We start from the raw sequence: 22644 nt of genomic DNA on the forward strand, positions 1-22644 counted from the left end.
GTGCTCCCTCCAGCACTCTGAGGCTTTTCAATGTTTCTTTTTTTGTAGGGCATTTTTGAGAATAAATTTGAGAATCACCAAAATAGGAAGTATTTTTTTGCATAACTGAAAGCAATAGCAACATATACTAAAGATTTCCTTTGTTTAACAAAATGGTTACTACTGTGTAATTCAAGGGTTTCTCTTGCCCTAGAAGATGTTATATTGCTGTTTTGGCCCCAGGAAATTACTAAGTTAGCCTCATGTTTTTGCATCTGTGCTCCAGGTAAGGCCAGACCCGGTGTTATACTTGTGTATTTTCTTTAAGTTATTAATACTCAGAGACAGAGAAAAGCTGTGACTTTGAGAAGACTAGCCGAGACCTGGTTCAGGTCAGCAGTGTACACATTAGACATGAAGATATTCTTTAATGATTCCAAATGAAAAGTTTTCCTTTTAGCAGAGAATAATGTGTGTTTGTAAACTAGGATATTGAAAACAAAATACCAAGCTCTAGTATGTCCTTAACAAAAAAATACTGCCATAAGAATTGTTAATCTCCCAAATCACTTATTGCAGGTGGGTGGATGGAACTGCTGTTAACTATGTTGCCTGGGCCCCAAATGAACCAAACTTTGCAAATAACGATGAAAACTGTGTGGTCATGTATGTCCGAACAGGTGAGTGCTGTAACAATATTCCACCCTTCATGGTGTGGGACAGGCTTGAGAGGACTGAATGCACAAATCTGGGTCTTAGAGATCTGAAGTAGATTTTAGAGAGGTTAATTAAACTTTTTAATTATGATGACCCTTTGGCAGTCATGAATTTTGCTGTAAACCTGAATATTTCTAAGTAGAACATACATAAAAATTACTTATTATTTCCACGGGGAGGGAAATATGATAATCAGTTCTACTTCCTATTATAGATTTGCTATTATTTCCTATTATAGATCATTCTTTATTTCTGTTTCAGTTTTTTCTTTTATTCTGATTTGCTTCAAGGTACATGGAATGACCTCAACTGTGGCAGTGTTGAGTTTTTCATCTGTGAAAGGCTTAACAGTACTGTTCGTCCAAGCATTTCTCCCACGGTATCACCACCCAAGGGTGGGTGTCCAGAAGATTGGCTCCTCTTTGATAATAAGGTACAGTACGGAAAGTCAGTATAATGCATTATTAAAAGAATAGAAAACTTCCTTGGTTCAGTTTTTAAGTTGAAGCAGCATTTTTGTTTATCACAAAATATATTAATGACACTAAAAATAAGATTCCTGAGATAATAGTCTGTTGGGACCACAATTGTTATGAAAAAAAATCCTGTGCCATACAAGGAGAAAGCTTCATTTTTTATTTCTGCTATTATTTAGTATTGCTGAAGATAGATGAACAATTGTGGGAGAAACAACTTTTGAACAGTTGTACATCCTTGTTTACTTTGCTGAGCTTATCTGGCTGTCACTTACTGCTGGGACGCTTTTTTGGCCTGTGTGCATTCCTTTCTGAGGTCTTAAGCATTTCTTCCTCAAAGTCGAGTCTCAGAAATGCTGTGGAACCATTGCTTGAACTTAATTTCCACCAAAATTTTTAGACTGATGTATTTCTTCTTCTAATTGAGTACCAAAATATGGAGGTTTTCCAGTATGCATCTTTTCTTTCAGAAAGACCTAAAGGTAAGCTAGAAAGGACCAAGTTAAATGTCCTTTTGGTTTAAAATATCTAGCTTATCTCACTTGTTGCCAAGAGAGATGCTTTCACTCAGAGCTTTAAAACACCATCCAACTTCAGCTTTGGCACACTTCTTTCTTTTCAGTGTTTCAAAGCATTTGGCCTTAATGAAAATTATACACTCACATGGCATGCTGCACGGAACAATTGTATTTCTTATGGAGGAAACCTGGCTACTGTATCAAAAAAGGAAAATCAAGGTATAAAGTACAAATCTTTTGATATTAGATGAGACATCAAATGATCATGGAGAAACAGATTATAACATTTTCCTTCCATGTACAATGTTTATCTTTTCTTCAGCTTTCCTCATGTCTCTCTTAAAAAATACCGCAACCGATGCCTGGATTGGACTGAATGACATAAATCATGAGCATACATACTTATGGACAGATGGAAGTCCAGTTTACTACACAAACTGGGCAAAAGGTTCCCGAAGTTACTATAGTAAGGTAAAATTTTTTTTGTTATCATGGAATCATGAAATCGCAGAATAGAATAGGATGGGTTGAAAGGGACCTTAAAGGCACTTAGAGGGCATGAGGGAGACAAAGCAGAGACTAAGACCCATTCTCCTATGTCTTCAAGTTTTGTGGTCTGTCTCCTCATGGTTGGAAGCTAGCTTAACTTCTTCCCCTTGCAGGGACTTCAGACAAGGTAGTTGGCCTGTCTGTATCACAAAACCACACATCAATTTCTCTTTCTGTTTCCTGAATACTACATTTCCTAGTGATTTCCTCATGCAGCCTGGCTGCTTGCTCAAAAAGTTTGCCACACTTGTACTTCCTCTGACCTCAGACCCTAGGAGAACTTCCAGGTTCTTGAGTTCCCTGCAACAGAAGATAAGGGCAGCTCTATTCACTCATCAAAAGGTCTCTCTGCCCATCTGAATTTCCATCTCAGCCCAACCACTGTGGCCGCTGGTCACCATGTGTATCTCAATAATGCTGTTCCCAGAATACAGAGAGAGAGAGAGCTACCCAGTGCCATTCTGATCACTCGTGTTCCCTGAATGCATCTTGGAGTCTGACTGTTAAAATAAATTACATTGCTTTTTAATGTCAAAACTGCTGCTAGCAGAGGATGGTTTCGATCCATCGACCTCTGGGTTATGGGCCCAGCACGCTTCCGCTGCGCCACTCTGCTGCTGTTATTTTAGCTTTGGTGGATGCTGTAAAGTTACCTTTCTACATTTATTTGTGACAATCGTGTTGCTTTTGAAAGCAAAGTAGCCATGGGGCAGCTCTACCTTCAGACATTTTTTTTTTCTCAACTTCTTTTTTCATCATGATTTTGTATGAATCCAGACAGATGTTTGGAAGCATTGTGAAAAGTTCAGACAAGTGAGCAGTTTCCTTCCTGAGCTGAGTTTTAGGCTCTTCAGGACTCCTCCATCTTGCACATGAATATGTTTTCTGTAGAAGGCTGTGTCCCCCTCCCTGCACAAGTTGTTTCAAATATTCTCTCCTTCATTTGCAGCCATGACATAGGCTACTGCCTCAGAGGGGCCAAAGACAGTGATATTATGCTGATCCAAGGGAGGTAGATGTGCTGCTTCCTACTGCATAGAGATGGAGGAAGCTGAAGAGCTGAAACTATGGTGCAAAGTAGTGTACCCTACAAAGGATGGTTTCTGGTTGCTGCCCCTGTACTTTGAGCAGTGGCGACAACTTTGGTTGATTGGTGCAGAAAGAGGGTTTTAATTCTTTAAGCAAACTTCACTTTGTTGAGCTTCCACATAACCTGCAGGAAAATGGCTGAGCTTAAATGTCCTGTGGGCCAGAGCTAGTGTGTGGGCATCTAAGTCATGCACACACACATGTATGCAAGCACAGAGATTATGTACATATAGATTGTCCCAGATGCTTCTTCCTGCCTCTGCACTACGCTTTTTAACTTCCTCCATCATCCACAAACTTTACTACTTGTAAACTGTTGTTGCCATGTTACTACTTCTTACCATTTCTTATATGATTTCATATAGATTGACATAATTGTATTCAGACGTGTACCTGGAAGTGATAGGGAAATGTATATCCAGTAGGAGAAGGAATGCTTCCTATTTATTCATATCTTTTTCTTACTAATCTTATTTCCTCCATAGGATGACTGTGTCTATATGAAGAAGAACCCTATTGAACAAGCAGGGAAATGGAAAGATGAAGACTGCAAAGCAAGCAAAAGCTACATATGCCAGAAAAATACTGGTGAGTTTTCTTTAAGCACCTTCTAGAATAGTTTATGTATTATGGTTATGTCAAACCCATGATAAAAGTGCTTTTCCCATATTCAGTGTCATTTTAACTATAATTAATTTGTCAATATCTCTTGCATTAGGATCCATTTCAACAAGCACACATACTGTTTCCTGCATGAAAAACTCCTTCCTGTTTCAAGGACCAGATCAGTAAATTAAAAATAATAGTAAACTATGGTTCACCAGGTATTTTACTATTTTTAGCAGTCAGAATGGAGAGACCATGAAGATCATTTCTGATGTGAAAAGTTTGCCAGAGAACATGAAAACAAGGCTTAATCACTGCAATGCTAATTGGGAATCTTAACTTGTTATTGCAGTCTCTCTCAGTTGCTTGACTACACTGATGCACTAGATCCTCTTTCATTGCGATACCGTGTCTAGCCAAGATAAAGCTTCTAACTTACCTTTTCATTTATTTGTTTACTTGTTACAGACCCTAATTTGCAAAGTTCCCAAGCTGTGGTTCCGATGTTTGGCTTTAACAACTATGATGATGACCGCTATGCAGTCATCAACTATAAAATGAACTGGGAAGAAGCACAGAAGAATTGCAAAGACCAATACGCAGATCTTGCCAGCATTTTAGATCCTTATGTTGAAGCTTACCTGTGGCTACAGATACTGAAGCATGGAGAGCCTGTATGGATTGGTCTTAACAGCAACATGGTAAGTCAATAAAATGCTTGTGACAAACACACCTGTACTCCAGATCAGCATAGATCAAATATATTTCTTGCTCAGAGGTTGGCAGAATCCACTACTGTGTCCTCCAGCAAGAGTACTATCAATCACATGCTTGGCAGGCATCAAAGTCTTGCTAAGATACTTACTTGACTTCCCTCCAATTGAGAAGCTTCAAACATCTATATTTTTGGCCTATTTTTAACATAAGTAAGAACTGCCACAGTCTACATTTCAGAGGCCACTGAGACTGTAGGTGCAGCAGCTAGTGGCTTCAGAGGTAAAGGAGGCTATGAACTTCTGCTTCCAGTGCTATGACACACATGTGAGAGAGCACAGATCTTTCTGAGAACACTCTGATGAGCATACCACAGAAACAGCTTGGCTTAAAAGTAGTTTTTTCTTTGTGTGGTTATTTTGAGCTTTATTGTTTCAAGTTAAAGGCAAGCATTAACTCTTGTCTCATTAGCAGGGGAAATGGGAATCTGCAGCATAAAGAGAAGAGTAGGCCTCTGGCTGTGGGAATACTATAGGGTGGTTTTCAGAGCTGATGCCAGTGCCCTGCCAAAAGCTGCCAATAGCTTCAGCCAGTGAAGAGTGTGAAGGGCTGAAAGGAGAAGCATTTGCTAAGGGCATATAAAAAGAATAAGAAAAAAGATAATGCAGCTGGATATTTGTGGGAACAGAGTTGTAAGGAAGTCAAGAGCAGAGAATTAGAGCTGGAGCTTGTTGGGACAGGCACAGTTCCTGATGTGAGAGAAATAGCAGCTAAATTTGGGTGAGAGCAGGCATAGGGGAACCAGGATTGGATACAAGATTGGGATGGAACTGGACAAGAAATAAAAACTTCCGTGAAGAACTGAATAGCAAATAGTGGTGAAACCCACTGGAAAAAATACATGTTGTAGAGATAAAAATATTTATGTTTAGTAGCTGGTCCTTGAGTTGGGTGGCAGAGGTCTGCGTATGTGTCCCATGAAAACTGTAATCAGTATTTCTTGTTCCAGTGGAACTTCTGCTAGAAAAACTTGTGTTAGAGGAATGCAAAGAACAGTTTCTCTGCAATTTTTGTTTGATTTCTGTGTTTATTTGGACTTCTCTGATAAAATCTTCAGTTACATACTCACATTCACTACCACCGAAGTATGTCCATTTACTATACAAACTGTATAGTGTGAACTGAATATTGCAGGTTGAGTGGTGAATAAATGTCTGTAGCACTACCATCCTATCTGCTGCAGAGGGCTGAGATTTGGTCATGACAGAGGAAAAATTAATTATGTGCAAGAAACTGTGATTCTGACCTGTCCTAACTTTTACATACCTTCAAGTACAGTCTTAATTTTCTTTTAATCTAAATCACGTGTGTGATGTAATCTTAACTGTCATTTGGTTTTAGACTCGCGGCCTTTACATGTGGTCAGATAGAAGGAGGAGCAGATATCATAACTGGGCCAGTGGAGAACCAAATAAGAATGCAGCCTGTGCCTATTTAGATTTGGATGGTTTTTGGAAGACAACATCTTGCAACGAATCATTTTTATCTCTCTGTAAACAATCTGATGGTAGGTTATGAATAGGAGAAATGCATTTTGAAAGGCTGGAATTTCAAGTCCTGTCTTTACTTCAACCACAGCAGACCATGTGTTCCTTGGCTTTTAAAAACCCACTGAAAGCTGTATGTCTCCTTAACAGAGTTAATTCCTACTGAATCACCACAGCTTCCTGGAAAGTGTCCTGAACCAAAACACGGTAGATCTTGGATTCCTTTTCGTGGACATTGCTACTATGTTCACACCACTTCTGAAGTAAGCTGGCCTGATGCTTCCATGATGTGTATTCAGATGGGTAAGTGCCTTTTTATGAGAGCTGTTCTGAAAGTAATACCTTCTATTTTACCATGTCAGCCCATGGTGTTAAAGGTGGACGTTGGTAGTACATCAGAAGAGTTTGAACTTTACGGCCATGACATTTTGTTGTGAACTTGTGATCTAACAATTTGAAACTCTTGAGCTTTAAAGGATTCCTCCTCTACCTTTCACTCCTCCCCACCCTCCCACCCCCCACTTTTCTTTTTCTCACAATTATTCACTGAAGTAAAAAAAAATGTATAGTGAGAAATATTGCTGAAATTTTTGTATTGTTTATTTGATCTTTTAGGTGCTTCTCTGGTTTCCATAGAAGATCCAGCTGAAATGAACTTCCTTTTACTTTACTTGTCTCCACTTGCAAGTGATTTCAGAAAATTTTGGATAGGATTGTTCAAAAATATTGAAGGTAATTATTTCATAATGACCCTAAAGGGTTATGGAGTTAACTTTCTGTGTACAGCTCGTGAGCATTTAAAGTTGACAAGTTCCCATTTAAACATCCCTGTCTGTTAAAAGAGTAAAAACAGAATCTCTGTACTGACAATTTATTCAAATAAAAAATTCCACATGCAGTGTCCTTGGGCGTGGTAGACTAGAAATATTCCACCAAGTCATCCGTTTACTATTTAATACTTTTCAATTTAGGGGAATGGATGTGGACAGACAGAAGTGTGGTAGAATTTGTCAACTGGGAGTCAGGAGAGCCTACAACAATTTATGACAAACACTGTGTGGACATGGATGTCTCAAGTGGAGCCTGGAGGAACTATTACTGCTCTGTTGACCGCAATTTCATTTGTAAAATCCCAAAGAGTGAGTTCTAAATTCTATCTACTGACTTATTTTATAAGTAGTGGGTAACTTGCATCAGGCCTAATTGTACATGCATTAGATACTCTTTGTGGATGGATATTGATGCATGTGCGTCAAAGCCAGGAGTAACTTTTGTTATGAAATATAATGCAGGAGAAGAATTTGAGTCACTTTTTTTATCTTCTCAGTTTAAGAGCGATGATTTTTTGCTATTTGCTGTGGCAAGAACATATCAGTTGGTGAGAGCATCGAGAAAGTTACATTAGAGTGCAAGAGGCATTAGATGAAGAGCAGATGACTAGTTTAGTGATGAGAAGACAGACAGATAGCTAAGCTGAGAGGTGGCTGTGCAAATCACTGAGCTTCTGGAGAATGAAAGCAAGAGCTGCCATTGGGACTAATAGAAATGAAGTGTGCTCAGTTTAACTGAATAACCAAGCAGAAAGTGCCAGCTGAGGGTGGGCAGCGGAGCCCAAATCATTCCTGTGCTGACCCAGGCATAATGAGACTTGCCAAGACTACCAAAGAAATCAATACATTTTATTCTTAATGTCGGCCTTGTGGTTTTCAGTTGAATATGTCACAGCCTGAGATGAGGCCCCCTGGCATGCACAGCAGTGCTTCATAAAGTATGAAGGATGTAAATCTGAAAATGCATACATGGAGTGTGCCACATTTTCTTGCATAAGCTGGGAAATGGTTTGAAAACGCAAACAGATCCCCTTCACATATAATTCACGCAACTTGAAACTAACCAAATCTTTTGTTTTTGGATTTCCACATATTGGCAGTAGAGACATCCATGAGCTCTAAAGTGCTAGCCAGCCAGCCAGGTCTGCAGGGAATTTGCTGCATCCCAAGCAAGAGTGAAAGGAAAAAGAAATTACCTAAAAATACAGCTTAAATACTTTTAAGTGAAAATGTGCTTTTCAGTTATTCAAGTGTTAAAATTGAATTCTTCAGAATGAAGGATGGGGACTGTGGAAGTATGAAAACCTTTAGCATCTGCCTCCCCAGCCAATAAAAGTGTTCAAAGCAATATACAGTGAGACCACAGTTTGGAGTTTTAAGAACAAATATGTTTAAAAAAATAGTTGATAAATTCATTAGGAATTTTCAAAGACAGTGTTTTCATATATTTTTTCATCTCCACTAAGTAAAATGTAATAGGAACACAATATAACAATTATGTATATGGTATGTATTTTGTATTTGAATGACTACTTAAAAACTGTGTATAATATATATATGTTTTAATTTTAAAGTTATTGAAGTCGAACCAACCCATGATTCATCTGTCAATCAAGGTAGGTTTTATAAACACATTGAAAAGAAATTTCAATAAATTATAGACATTCATTAGTTACAAGTTAATGAGCTTCATTGAAGCACCTATTTAACTATCATTAGTGATTTTATTTTAAACCCGTTTAAAAGGAGAACTTTTCTCTCAAACTGGCTGGCTTATTGATATTTTTGTTGTTTTCTGAATAAAATAGGGTGTAACATAGTGCTACTTTTGAAAGAAGTCTAGGAGAAATTGAACTTAGTTTTGCTCTATGTATCCAGAATGGGTGTCAATTTTAAGTATAATTGTTCAGCACTTTTCTAGTTTACCTGGCTTGTTTACTTATGGAAATGCTTGCTGTATGCAATGGTAATCTCTGGTCATTTGTAGTAATTGTTCTGTTTTGTTTTTCATAGCATCAAAAAGAGAAGCTGCTGTTTCATCCTCACATAGTCGAGGTGTGATGATTGTTACACTAATCTTCCTTCTGCTAGCGGGAACTGGCCTTATAGTCTATTTTTTCTACAAGAAGAGACATGAACAGACAACTGTTACAGCCAGTTTTGGCAATGCCATATACTGTGGTAGTCCTGATCCGGTAACTCATGAATCAAAATGTCTTGTGACCAATATGGAAGAAAATGAACAGGCAATGGTTTAATAAGTAGGGTAAACTTGGGCCTGATTGGAAAGGAACTGAAGTACTGGAATACCAGAATTTTGAAGTTAAACTGATTTTCTCTTATGGAAATTCTTGTTTATTTTGCACGGGATACTTCTTGCTAGTACTAGCAGGAACAAACAGTCTTGCAACACTCTAAATCTGCTCACAAGCAGTAGTTCTTGGGAGGACTGTTGAACATACATAAAATCCTGGAACTACACTGTGTAAAGGAACACTCAGGATGTTCCAGTCAATGAATGGGTCCTGCATCACCTTCATATACTGGGATTGTCATAGTCATCACAGGAAACAGTGAGAGTAAGTGTCTTAGCACTCCCCAAAAAGTACATATAGATCTGTAGGAATCCTGGAGATGCCTCCTCTGATCTCCAGTGCAGACTGGCAGAATCACTTGGTACACACTCATGCTGCAGCAGGACCAGCGCCCTGCCCCATCCAGGTAGCCTGCTCCAATGTTTATACTTGCTCTTGGTAAAGTTTGCTTTCTTTGAATCACATTTGAATGTCTCTCGTCTTCCCACTTTTGTATAGCAAAAGTCTGTGCACCTTTGACTAGATTTTGGCAGCATATTTTCTATATAGACCCATTTAGTTAATTGAACATAACATTTATGTCTCTCATTTGCCTATTCTCATTTTTGCTCTGACGCTCTTCTTATCATATATCCATACATCAAGTCTCCTATTCCTCTCAGTGGCCCTTGGGTGACCCCTTCAGTTTTTCTCTATCCAGATCCAGCACATAGTGATTCACTGAGTCAGACCAGTTCAGACAAAGCCTGGACTTTTTTCACCAGCCTTGCAGTACATGCACTATAGAATGAGAGATGATTTTGAAAGTCCTGCTAAAATCAAGGTAAATGAAATTCATTTTTCTCCCCGTCTTTGGGGATTGTGAGCCAATTATTTTTTCATATGAAGTAATCGGTTTTTCCAGGCACAATTCACCCTTTGTAAATGTGTTCTGACTGCTTCTTTTTCTTGGCTTATTTTGGTTCTGGAAATGGTTTCCAAGAGAATTGTTCCATTGCCCTCCTAAGGACTGAGGCCACCTCCTGCAGTCACTGTAACTTGTCAGAGGTGATAGAGTGCAGACTCTCAGTGACCACAGCCAGTTCCCTTGGTATCCTCATATATAACCTCTCAGGCCTCATGGACTTCTATATATGCAGCTAACATTAGTCCCTAACTCAATACTTCTGTGCCATGCATAGCACTTTTCTCCACTATCATCTGCTGCTAGCTATTTAAGACCTGTGGAGTTGAGGGGTGATTGATGGCATTGAATACCTCAGTCATGAACTTTGTAGGCCTCCTCCTTCATCTGTGGAACCATGTCTTCCTTTTCTGGTGAAGTATCTACAGAAACCCTTTGTGTTGCTCTTCATTTTCCTGTCTAGTCTCAACCACAGCTGAGCTTTCACTTTCCTCATCCTGTCTTGGTGTACCCAGGACATGTCCCTCTTTGTGTGCTGAGTAGCTTGTGCCTTTTTCACCTTCCATACACTACCCTTTGAGTTTTATCTCAATCAGAAATTTCTTATAAAGACAGGCATGCTTACTATCCTACCTACTCTGTGCCTTGCACATTGGGGCGAGCTGTTCTTGAGCTTTAAGGAGGTTGTTCTTGAAGATGCAAAAGCTATTCTGGGATCTTTGGAATTTCAATTACCATATCCAGACTTGATTTTCCTTTGTGTCACCACTGTGTAAATTCAGGTCAGAAACCTCCAAAATGCAGATATTACATATTCTCCAAGTGGGATTTCTAGAGCACATATCTGTAACACAGGAGTGATACAGTACTTCAGGGTATTTCCTCACAAAACTGTTATTTAATCTTATTTTAATGGTCATTTGTAAAATGTCAGTCTTTTCTGAATTAACACATTTTCCTTTTCATATGACTTACATAAGGATCGAAAGGTCAGCTAAGAAGTATGAATATATTGTGAATAGAAACATTTTCTCATTTAAATAGCATAATAGGAATTTAGAAGGTTTCTATGAAAGGAGAACAGGCAGGATGCATTATAGTGAATTCATAGATGACAAAATTTATTTAAAATTTCTCATTGAAATTACCAATACCAGTAAAGATTTCTTCTCTTTTTAGGCCATTTCTTTAAAATCTGAAGCTTGTTATTAGGAAGGCTTTCATAATTTCAAACCAAATTCTCTCTCAAAGTCTGTTTCAGTTCTGTGAGCTTTGTTCAAGACTTCATGACCAAGCCTGCATTTCATACAAGTGTATTGTCTGCTTTCAGAGTCTAAAAGTATACAATATTCCCATATTGTTTTGTTTTGTTTTTTACTTTTCCTTTGAATCTTATGCTAAATGCAAACAATCAAATGACTTGAAGCTCTTAGTTTCAAGATCTTTATTTAATTTGTTTGTTGTTTTTATATATATATATTTTTTAATCTTTTGACAGACTTTAATCATGTTTAAGTTAAAATATTTTAGTTGTACATGAAATATATGTAAATAAGTTTTTGTTCTACTTTGTCTTTTTAAATAGAGCCATTTATCAGAAAAGTTAAAGTAACAGGAAAAAAGGGGCAGGATTTTTGTAGTTCTCCTGAAATAAGCATCTAATTTTCCCAATCTAACATGTTCTTAAACTCCAGTAGTGGTTTGTCTCTATCATCCCATGAAACAGTATGTCTCAGTATTCTTCATTCCTGAAAGTTTACCCTAATAAATATCTGATATTCTTGTAATTTAAAACTATTCACTTAGTATACTGCCCTAACAGTTTCTTACATATTTGATAGCTCTTGTCAATTCTCCTCTGCAGACTTTCTGATATTAACACCTGCTTTTCCCTTCTGAATTCCCTGGTTATTTCTTCTTCATCTTTGGTTCTTTTGATGCTCCTGCCTAGAGAAATGGTTACCAGAAATCAATAATCCCAAACCAGGAAATGTATCTAATGAGAAATTAGATAGCAACAATTTACAGAGGTTGATATGCTTTATAAACTAATAGTCCCATTGCATTTGTAAGAACTCATAAACTCATTACACCAAGAGTGTGATGTGACTGTAGAAGGCCATTAGTGCACACAAGAACCAGCAGCGGATTGTAAAACCTGGGCCACACCCAAGACAGCAGTGAGTGGTACCTGCTAATGAAGACTGTGATCCTCTAAAGGATGTTCCAGGCACTTTCTTAGAAGCCTCAGTATGGTCTCTGCAGCTGAGGTTATGGTTGGGGTTGGTTGCCAAATTCAACCATTTAGCTGTGAGGGACCATCCATGAGTGAACTGCTTAAATGAAGGAGTTAATATGTTGTGTCACCAGCTGTCTACTATTCAGAACTGCTTTCATCTTGGTGAAAAATAAATCACTTGTTCTAAGATCTGTGTTTCCTCCCAAATTCATTCTGTATCAGTGAAAATGGACTTTACAAGAAATGTTGGCCTGTAGATTCAATTGGAATAGATAAAGAATTGTGAAATGAACTGATGCATTCAGGCCAGATTCCAATGGGCAAGAGCCAGACTTTCTGTGATCAATAGAAAAAGTTTGAACTGCTCCATAAACATGAAGTTGTCCTGATGTCACTGAGTATGGGCACAGAAAAAGCTAAAGTTCCTATTGTCTCTCCTTGGTCGTGTCCTTATCTGACGTATCCAGATTTCTTGTGTGGAGAAGCCTCTGGGGTGATGGAAAGGAAAAATTTCCCATAGAGAGGTATAGCGAAAACTGCTTGCAACCCAAGAACATGCTGAAAGAAAGCTTAAAGGCAATCAATTTCTCTGCAGATACTGTGGGTAGTGGAGAGTTTTGTTTGTAGACAACCTAGTAGAGAATAAAGAAAACCCTCTGGTGTACTGTTACATGCTTAATTTGAGGAAAAGTTGTCAGTAAATTCACCTGCTGGATATGGCCAGTTTGGGATCTAACTGCTGGGTGTGGAGAAAGCAAGACAGACAAGGTGGAAAAAGGGTATGTTGGGTGTATGATTCCTGTGATCAGTGGGGAGAATGAGAGAAGAATCAGCTACAAAGAGGCAAGTGGAACAACGAGGATTGATTGAATATCTCTCATCCTCCCAAAGATGTCTCCTGCACCCCATCTCACAAGAAAAATGCTTTTTATTACCAGGCAATGGGAACAGCTGCCTTCTCTCCTGGTGATGCTACAACATGTGATGGTGATGGTTGTTAGCTTCCTGTCTAAAAACAAGTGTCTGATAACGGCACATTATTATGTGCACCGTGACTTAATGTTGCATTTAAAAACAAGCAACATTTAGGATCTATTCTGAGTGAAATCTGTATACAAAAAAATTTTAATAGGAAATGGGAAAACAGAAATATGCAATCTCCACACATTGCAAAAATAACAAATGTCTGGGAAAGAAGAGACTGACTTGCTTCTGGCTGATTATTTCCCAAAGCAGCTACATTTAAATCACACAACATTAAAGCTGTTCATTCTTAGTTGGATTAAAACTGAAACAGAACTGATTTTCCCACTAAAAGCTGTCTACATTATAATTGCTTTACTGAAGATGTGAAATTTAATTATAAAAAAATGTAGCAGAGAGGAAAAGTAGAGAAGGGGATTTAAATAAATGAGGAAGATAGAAATAAAAGATAAAAAGGAAGGACTTCTTTGCGTGAAAGCTATTTTTATTCAGCTAAAGAGTCACAAAAGACAAGAATATTCTATGAATTGTCTTCCTTTATTTTCCATTGCTTTTCATTCACTTTCATAAGCTGACTAAAATTACACTGAATACTTGAATTATTTCAGTTCCAAAAGCTTAATGTTTAATCCCAGACCCACTAATTATTCATATACTGCTTTTAATTGCTACCACAAGCAATGAAAGTGTCATACAAAGTCGGTTTTGAAAATACCTTGTGTGTTCTCACTTAATATCATTGTAGATAAGATGGCTACAGGAATGCCATTCTTGGCTGTGGAATCTCCATCTCTGGTAATATTCAAAGCTCAGCTGGAAAAGGTCACAAGGAAGCTCTGAGAGGGGACATAGCTTTGAGCAAGGCATTCAACCAAACAACTTCCAGTGGTCCTTTCATGTACAGTTCTGCAGTCAGCAGAGGTATACAGGATTGTACAAACAGGAGCCAGTTCTGCACATGGTGTGAGCAGCTCAGAGCTCCATCCACCTGGAGTCAGGAATCACCCTGGAACATATGTTGAATATACTACGTACACTTCATGAACAGCCAGGGGCTTCTTGAAATGTCTGCAAACCATTGTCTGTAGTGTGTCCCAAAGTGGCAAAGAATGGCAGGAAGGGTTGATTGAATGTATGGGATATGATTTGTCTCCTGTGAGCCATCTTTTCCAGCCCTGGTAGCATAGATATCTGTAGAGCCTGTATTATTGTGACTACATAATGATGCTGACATAAGGTTGTGTATTTAAATTAAGCCAGTTATTTGGCTTTATCATGATTTAAGAAAAGCTTTGCAGAGTCAGATGACGGGTCTGCTCAGCCCAGCATGCCAATAGTCTCCAAAAGCAGGTGCTTAATGAAGAGCCTAAGAGTCAGCAAATATTCAGCAGCTGCTCCTTGTTTGCCTTGACCTCCACGTTTGTAGCTGAGGGATTTTCTGAGCCAGAAGTGGTGTTTTGGATCCACCTGCTTATAAAATTAATTCACAGCTAAGCTGGGTTTGAGTTTTACAGTGCTCCAGCGCCTCCACAGAAAATCCTCAAATACACAATTTTTAATTTGCCATTTATGTGAGGCAATTTACTCAATTTGCATGGAACGGGAAAAGAATTCCACACAGAGTCTTAACAACAGACTAGATAATACACTCAGAATATGCTGATATAAAGTTTTGCTATATAAATCAGTGTGGCATAACCTCCAGTGTCAACACAGAAAAAGATTTTCTAATGGTCTGTACATAAGAGGGTGGAGGTCTGGCACCTCTGGAGAGGCAAACTACTTTTTTCTCCTGCAGTTTAAGACTAATACTGCAAAATTCCTGGGCTTGTACCAATGCAGCTTGAATCACAGATTTTCAGTTCAGAACTCTTAAAAGAAAACATCTTTCAAGACAATCTGCTTCTCTTTTTGTAAGTAACCCAATGGTACAACATGATGGTTAATTCAGAATTTGAGTGGAAAGAAATGAAACTCTGATTCACACCTTTTCATGAAGAACAATAGTATATATATATATTATCCTTTACTACTGCATTAATTGAAGGAAACTTTGGTAGGTCTTTACTCGCACAATAATCTTCAGTTTCATATTTCATTTCAGAAGACAGTTACTATATGTCCTTTATGAAGTTCATGGATGTTTCCTGTGTTGCTCTGTACCTAGTGTCTGGGTTTTATCAGGAAATACAAGTGCCCAGAAGGTGTGCAACTGGATCTATTCTTAATTTAGGTGAATATAGTCCTTATGGAATTTTGAATTTAAGAATACCTGACATGAAACATCCTCTTTCATGGCAATTTGAGCAATACATATAGCTATTGAAATAGAATGACAGAGATTTGGAAGCATATCTACAAGTGTAAGCCTATTTCAATAATTTGTTTGTAGAGAACATGAGCTAACAATCTGGTACTGCTGGTAGGGAGAAGTCCTGTGTGACTCAGTGAATGCTGAAGAGTCAGATATAGCAGTGGGTGAAGTCATTCTTTTACCCATTATGATTATGATGAACTATTATGATTTGACTGCATTTCTAAGCCTGCTGATGAGAGCAGGTGTGGATGTGTGCAGCCCCTTCAGATGCATGGCTCCCATGGCACCTTTCTCACTGATGAGCATAGGGTAACCTGGGCATTTGGATTTGGCCAGTAGACAAGGGGAGCTAGCCCTGGAAGGCTTCCTCAAGGCCCTGCTGTCCTGAATTGTTGCAGCATCTTTTATTTACCACTGAGTGGAGTCCTTATCTAGTGCACTTCTTATCAAGCATGCAGACTTGCAAGGCTTGATTCCCTAATCTGATGTGCACAGTTTGCTCAGAGCAGTGTGGCAGTGAAGCCATGGCTGCCGCCAGATCTGGATGGAACAGGGCAAGGTTAAGTGTGGGGCTTGTGCAGGGTATCCTCGTTGGGCACCACTGTGAAATCTGTGGTTTCTACAGATAATTTTGTACAGGCAATATTTATGTAGAAAATGAGAAGTCTATAAAAGAATATTAATTTCAAAACACACATTTTTACCTATTAGACACCTCTGGCATGTGCTGGATTCCTTTCCATGACCCTAATTACCTTATTAAATGACATGCTGATGCTCTCCTGTAATCCGTTTCTATGGGAAATTGAAGGATTAGAGGGGTTTGGTCCCCTGCAATCTAGATAAATTATCTTCACAGATTGGAGGGGGAGGTGGGATGAAAAGAAATCACTTACATAGTCTGGAAGCCACAAGAGATTTTTTTTTTCTCAAAAGTTTTAATAATTCAGTGGGAATAACATCTGTTTTCTCAGAATTATGTGGAAGTCTAACATTATGGAAATATGCCTCAAATCTCTCATAAAACGTATCTCTGTTAAGCCATTGACAAGCTGTTTTAGCTGATATTTTGCAAGCTGTATAGGAGACATTTTGGATTGATTTAAAAGGAATTATTACTTCAAAATGACACATCTTTAGCATTTCTGGGATTTGAGATACAGTGAGTGGGCGAAAAAAATATAGACCAAAATAAGCGTCAATGTATTTACTGACATCTAGTAGAACGAACAACAGGAATTTAAGAAAATGTCTCAGAAGTTATAACAGATTGTTACATCTTCGGTGTGTTTAAAGTGAAGACTTGTCCTTCAAAATTGGTTTCTTATTGACTTGAAATGAATCAATCATTCGTTGAACATGCCCCTTATCATATATATTTTTTTATTATTATTATTTTTGCAGGAAGATTATGCCAGCAAACATTATTTTTGATTTTTGTTTTATTACAAGTAAATTAAGTTTCTGATGGACAGAGGTAGTTGAGTTATGAACATTCAAAAGCAAAGTGGTTTACTCCTGGAAGAAGTGGTTCATTTTGCCAGGGCTGTTCAATAGTTTACTTGATGACTGAAGAGCTATCCCTGTGGTTGTTTTAAAGGATACTGAGTCTTATCTACACACAATGCTGGGATGAGTGTCGCAGTATGAAACCCTCACACTAAATACAGCAGTTATCCAGCCATCCTAACCTGCATGGAGGAGAAATACCACTTAGAGGTAGTCACAATGTGAAGCTCATCTAGATAACTGCGAGAATAATGATTATATTTCCTATCATGCAGAATCTGTGCATTTGTTTTTTTGTGATGCTTTTAGCTGATAGCACTGAGTTTTGCTTCACAGTAAAAAAAATCAGTCTGTAAACCTTTGGTACACAGCCACATTGTGTCCTCATGCTGCAGTGTGTCACCAGTGTGTCACTTCTGTGTGTGTTCTCTACCAATGTGTCACCTCAGCTTTCTAAGCTGCAAAAATTGTCTAATTATAGAAGTTAGAAGAAACATACTCTCAGTCTGGGCATGACTGGAAGGAAAGTGTGAAATGATTTTAACTCTTGTAATGCTAAGGTAGGCACTCGAAGGCATGATGTAATTAATGCACAGGTTAGAGTCCTTAGGGATTTATATCTTCTGTGAACAAGAACCTTTTATCATATACATAATAGAAACAGAACAGAGGCAGTGTCAGCTAAAACTAGGCAGCTGCTGACAGATACAACTTCACCTTATGAAGCACGACTTTTTTTCCAACTGCCTCTCCAGGAATTCAATTTAGTCCTGAATTCCTTAGTTCTTTTCTTCTCACACTGTTTTCTGTTTTCTGATTATGCTGAAATTCTGTCACTGTTTACTGAGAATTGTCTCTGAGTACAGCAGCCAATTCTCTAAGCACTAAGGTTAATCAAACTCATCTTTTTTATTTTTAAACAAACAAACAAACAAAAAAAGCACAGACAAAAAACAAACAAAAAAAACCCAACGAATACCAAAAAGAAAATAATATATTGAGTTTTTCAGCAGCCCTGCATTACTGGATTTGATCTTGAATCCAGACTGTTGATTTATGCAATGCTGTGCAGATCTCTTTCAGAACTAGTCAATGTTCGTTGCAACTATTTGTCCATCTCCAGTTGTTTACTTGCCTTCTAGTGAAGTCGCTGAGAAAATGGTACTGATATAAATATAGCAAATGCATTTGTTTTATGTAATGAATTATGCTCATGAATGTGGTGACAGTGTCTCACATAAAATAGCAAAAAAATGATACTCTTCACTGAAGCTCTTCAGAACAGTCTTCAGTTTGATAGACTGTGTTGCTGCCAAGAAAATGGGCAAGATTACAAAAAATGCGGGCAGAAGCCCAAATTGTGCTTGAATTCACATGGTGCCATTAATATAGAAATTCAGAGAAGTTAACGATACTCTGTACCTGCAGAGATAAGAATAGCATCTACAAAAGTATTCGGTGATGGACACTGGCCCACTCAGGTGAATATTTAGAGGTGTTAGCTGGATGCATTGGCTGCAGAGGATGCTGCCTTAGGGAATTACTGTAGTTGGGAACTGGCTGTGACTCAAATCTAAAGTTTTAGCCAAGGCTTTCCATATCTACAGATATTTCAGATAAACCAACTAGTTTTGTGATTCTGAGAGTCATGACATTAGAGCTGAAAACATTTTTACAGGTAACAGATTTTGTAACACCATCATGTAGTGCAAGTGTGAGAATTAGAGGATGTGTGGTTTGCCTAGGAGGGAGGGGAGCCTGATCTATTGCATAAGCTGGGAACAAAAGACTAACCTTTCACTTTTCCTGTGTTCGGAAACCATGGAACCTTTGTGCAGTGTAGAATTTTCTAACTCACCATAGATATTCTGGTTAGTCCACAGAAATCTAGCTGGAGACTACCAGTTCCTTTCACAAATGTCTGTCAAACTGTTGTTTTTACACACAGCTTCTTAATTATTTTTCACTTTCTCTTCCATCCTTTTAACTTTCATTAGGTGCAGAGATGGGAATAGCAAGGTTCAACTCTGCAAATTTGCAAGTTTCCTCTATCAAGGATTATCTAGTTTTTGGTAAATGATGCAAAAGAGCACCTGGTAATTCTGAATTAGATAGCTCCACAGGATATTGACGCTAGTGAGTGTAATACAGTTTTCCTGCCTGAAATGCCCAGTTTGGGCACCTTCTCCTCAAACATATAGGCAGCTGGAGTAGGTCTAAAGTAGAAAACCCTGATAGAATTTGTCCCTACAGGTAACTGCATCTGTCGGTTACAGTGGGGCCAATCTAGCCCTGGGATCCTGGTCCCAGCTCCATGCAGCTTGTGTGGATAGCAGTACATTGTGCAAACTAAATGAACTTAACTTGCCCTGATGGTCTGAGCCATAACTTGCATAAACCTGCATAGTGCCCAGACTGTGCCTGGAAGATCTGTGACAGATTTAGAAGCTCTTCATAACAAAGAAATCTGGAAATTATTTCAGATTGAAGTTGGTTCTTGAAGCAATTCACAGAGCTCCTTTCACTCTGTGTGTAACTGTGTGTAACTGCCCAGGAAAAGAACTGAGGCATACAGATTTATTTTTTTTTTAAATTTTTACTGTTTAAAGATTTCTTTAGTAACAGTCCATGTGAATGTTTGCTCAATCTCCTTCTGTGCTGTTAATTATGAAAGAGATCTCAGTGTACTGATGGGCAGTCGGCTGAATGTGAGCCAGCAGTGTGCCCAGGTGACCAATGGCATCCTGGCTTATATCAGGAATGGTGTGGCGAGCAGGACTAGGGAAGTCATCCTGCCCCTGTACTCAGCATTGGTGAGGCCTCACTTCGAGTACTGTGTTCAGTTTTGGGCACCTCAGTAAAGACAAGGCATTGAGGTGCTGGAGCAGGTCAACAAGGGCAACAAGGTTTGTGAAGGGCTTGGAGAATCAACCCTATGAGGAGAGGCTAAGGAAGCTGGGGCTGTTTAGTCTGGGGAAAAGGAGGCTGAGGGGAGACCTTATTACTCTCTTCCAGTACCTGAAAGGTTCTTACAGCGAGAGTGGGGTTGGTCTCTTCTCTCTGGAGACAGAACAAGGGGAAACGGCCTCATGTTCTGCCAGGGTCAGTTTAAGATGGACATCAGGAAAAACTTTTTTACTGAAAAGGCACTAGAATAGGCTTCCCAGGGAGGTGGTTGAGTCACCATCCCTGGATGTGTTTAAAAACTGTTCCGATGTGGTGTTCAGGGACATGATTTAGTGGAGGGTTGTTAGAGTTAGGGTACTATGGTCAGATTGTGGTTGGACTTGGTGATCTTTAAGGTTTTCTCCAACCTGAGCAATTTTCTGATTCTATGAAATTTCTTTTTTTCTATCAGAAAATAGATTTGATACAATTGCAGTTAGCAGATGTATGAAGAGGGGATGAAGACATAAACTTCCTTGTAGGGTGATGAAGAAAGAAGAAACTTAAGGTTCTTCAGATGGAATTCTTCCACCTTCATACATACTGGTCAGGCCCCAGATTTCAAGTACGTTTTTGGAGTTCATCGGTCTGCAGGGTGGGGAGACATTTCTTGCCAGACTTCCTGCTTCTCTTGCATATTCAAGTCAAATCACACACTTGGCTATGGTAGAGAACATGAAGAAAAGGATTTAAAATCTATATAAAATTAGAGTATTATCCCATGGAAAATATTTTGAAGCATTTGTTTCTGGAATGTGGTATGTGTTTTGTTTTGTTTTTGTTTTTTTATTTTTTTGTTAGGAAGGAAAAAGTGATAAAGCAAGGGAAGAAAACAATGACAATCACAGAGATAACATAAAGAACAGAGATCTTTTTACAGTTATTTTTATAACCACATACAAATTTCCAGGAAGCATGACTGGACGAGTTATTTTATCTAACAGAAGTCATGCATGTTAGCAACAGTCTAAATTTGTATTTTGATTATTTGTGACAACTACCTAGGAGCTACTAAAGGGTAGTACAAAATGGATGAGTGTATCTTAAAGCATACAAGCCTGTTGTATCTCAGCCAAAATACTGAGGTTCAAATGCTCTTGGATCGTCTTGCCTAGGGAATGTCCACAGCTGTGATATGACCTTCAGGTGCAAGCCTCCCAGATGGGCCATTCATTTCCTGGAATATGGTGTCTGGGGCTCCACTGCTGGAAAACCTTGTGTTGTAGTTTAACCTGGCAGCAGCTCAGCACCACTCAGCCATATGATCATTCCCACGCACCCCTCCAAGAGTTCAAAACAAAACAAAACCCATAGATTGAGATTTTAAAAATAAATAAATAAATACTGAGACAGAAGAGGAAAAAATAAATAAAAATGTAATTATCACCACCTACCAACCAATTTACAAAAACAGTACAATACAAGTTCCCTGGACTTAATTCAGGAACCTGTCCTATTCCCACCCAACCCTTGATTCCACCCCATTAAGGCAGTGGATCTTCCCCACGGAGTGATCTGCTCCTGGATGTGCTCCCATCACTCAACAACAGTCTCAGCAGCAGAGTGCTATTAATGGTGTTTTGGCTGTTATCAGAATATCCTGGAGATTGCTTTTGCTGAAAGAGTGACAACTGAGTTTAGCTGACTTCTGATAACTGCTTATCACTTTTGTTTTTATAAAGTGTTTCACTAAATAATCTGTCCAAGTACTTAATTCTCAATTTTTTTTTCCCCAATGCTGAACTCTCCCTTGTTAAACAGTTTCCATTGTTCCTTTTTTCCTGTACTTTCTGTTGTTTCCTGAGTAGGAGAGTTTGTGACCTTTCTCCATATAGTGATGTTTTATATCCTTAAAGATTGCTATTTGGAGCTCTTGTCTTCCCTCCTCTGGACAAACTTTGTTCTGCTTCTCCTCAGAGGCTATGCAATTATTCTGTATCTTTCTGGGCTTATAGTATTTCTTAAAAGAAGAAAAATTAATAGGTTTAATGTTATTTCTACTTGAAAATTCTCCTTCCTCTGTTACAGTTGTCTTATTACAAAAAGAAAGCAGATAGGTTTGTAAAAGGCACAGATGATAAAGAATATTTTTAGTTTATAGAACAGGATTTTTGAGGATTTTTGAAAACAGAAGACCATGTCTGATTTTGTGGATGGGGTAATAAAGTGGACACATGGAGTGTTGAGGTGTTAATTTAGAGTTTGCCCAGGAGTAAAGATGGTTTAGCCTCAGCGGCTCTTTTTAAGTAGGCTAGGCTGATACTAAACACTTGAAGAAGTAAAATCTGATAATGGTCTGGTCCCTGTTTCTGTTGGATGTGTAAACATCAGCCACATGAGTCAGCAAAATAAGTTACTCAAAGAGTTCATTAGGGTGTATTACCTTAAAGAGTTAAAAAAATAAT

General features: G+C 38.5%; 1 protein-coding gene and 1 non-coding gene across 2 annotated transcripts in view; one reads left to right on the plus strand and one right to left on the minus strand.

Annotated features, from left to right (window-relative positions):
• Positions 1-12672, plus strand: part of LOC140247865 (macrophage mannose receptor 1-like) — a 28111-nt gene extending 15439 nt beyond the window's left edge. Inside the window, exons 19-30 of the mRNA XM_072328070.1 lie at positions 559-659; positions 987-1129; positions 1795-1909; positions 2013-2161; positions 3814-3916; positions 4403-4635; positions 6050-6215; positions 6346-6498; positions 6811-6927; positions 7167-7334; positions 8600-8641; positions 9039-12672. Of these exons, the coding sequence (XP_072184171.1) occupies positions 559-659; positions 987-1129; positions 1795-1909; positions 2013-2161; positions 3814-3916; positions 4403-4635; positions 6050-6215; positions 6346-6498; positions 6811-6927; positions 7167-7334; positions 8600-8641; positions 9039-9283 (1735 nt within the window). The 3' untranslated portion in view covers positions 9284-12672. The remainder of the gene's footprint in view (positions 1-558; positions 660-986; positions 1130-1794; positions 1910-2012; positions 2162-3813; positions 3917-4402; positions 4636-6049; positions 6216-6345; positions 6499-6810; positions 6928-7166; positions 7335-8599; positions 8642-9038) is intronic.
• On the minus strand, positions 2784-2855 carry TRNAM-CAU (transfer RNA methionine (anticodon CAU)). The gene has a single exon. It is a non-coding gene; the product is annotated as a tRNA-Met (tRNA).
• Positions 12673-22644: the final 9972 nt, after the last annotated feature.

The sequence above is a fragment of the Excalfactoria chinensis genome, chromosome 2 (genome assembly GCF_039878825.1).
Source record: "Excalfactoria chinensis isolate bCotChi1 chromosome 2, bCotChi1.hap2, whole genome shotgun sequence".
NCBI lineage: Eukaryota > Metazoa > Chordata > Aves > Galliformes > Phasianidae > Excalfactoria > Excalfactoria chinensis.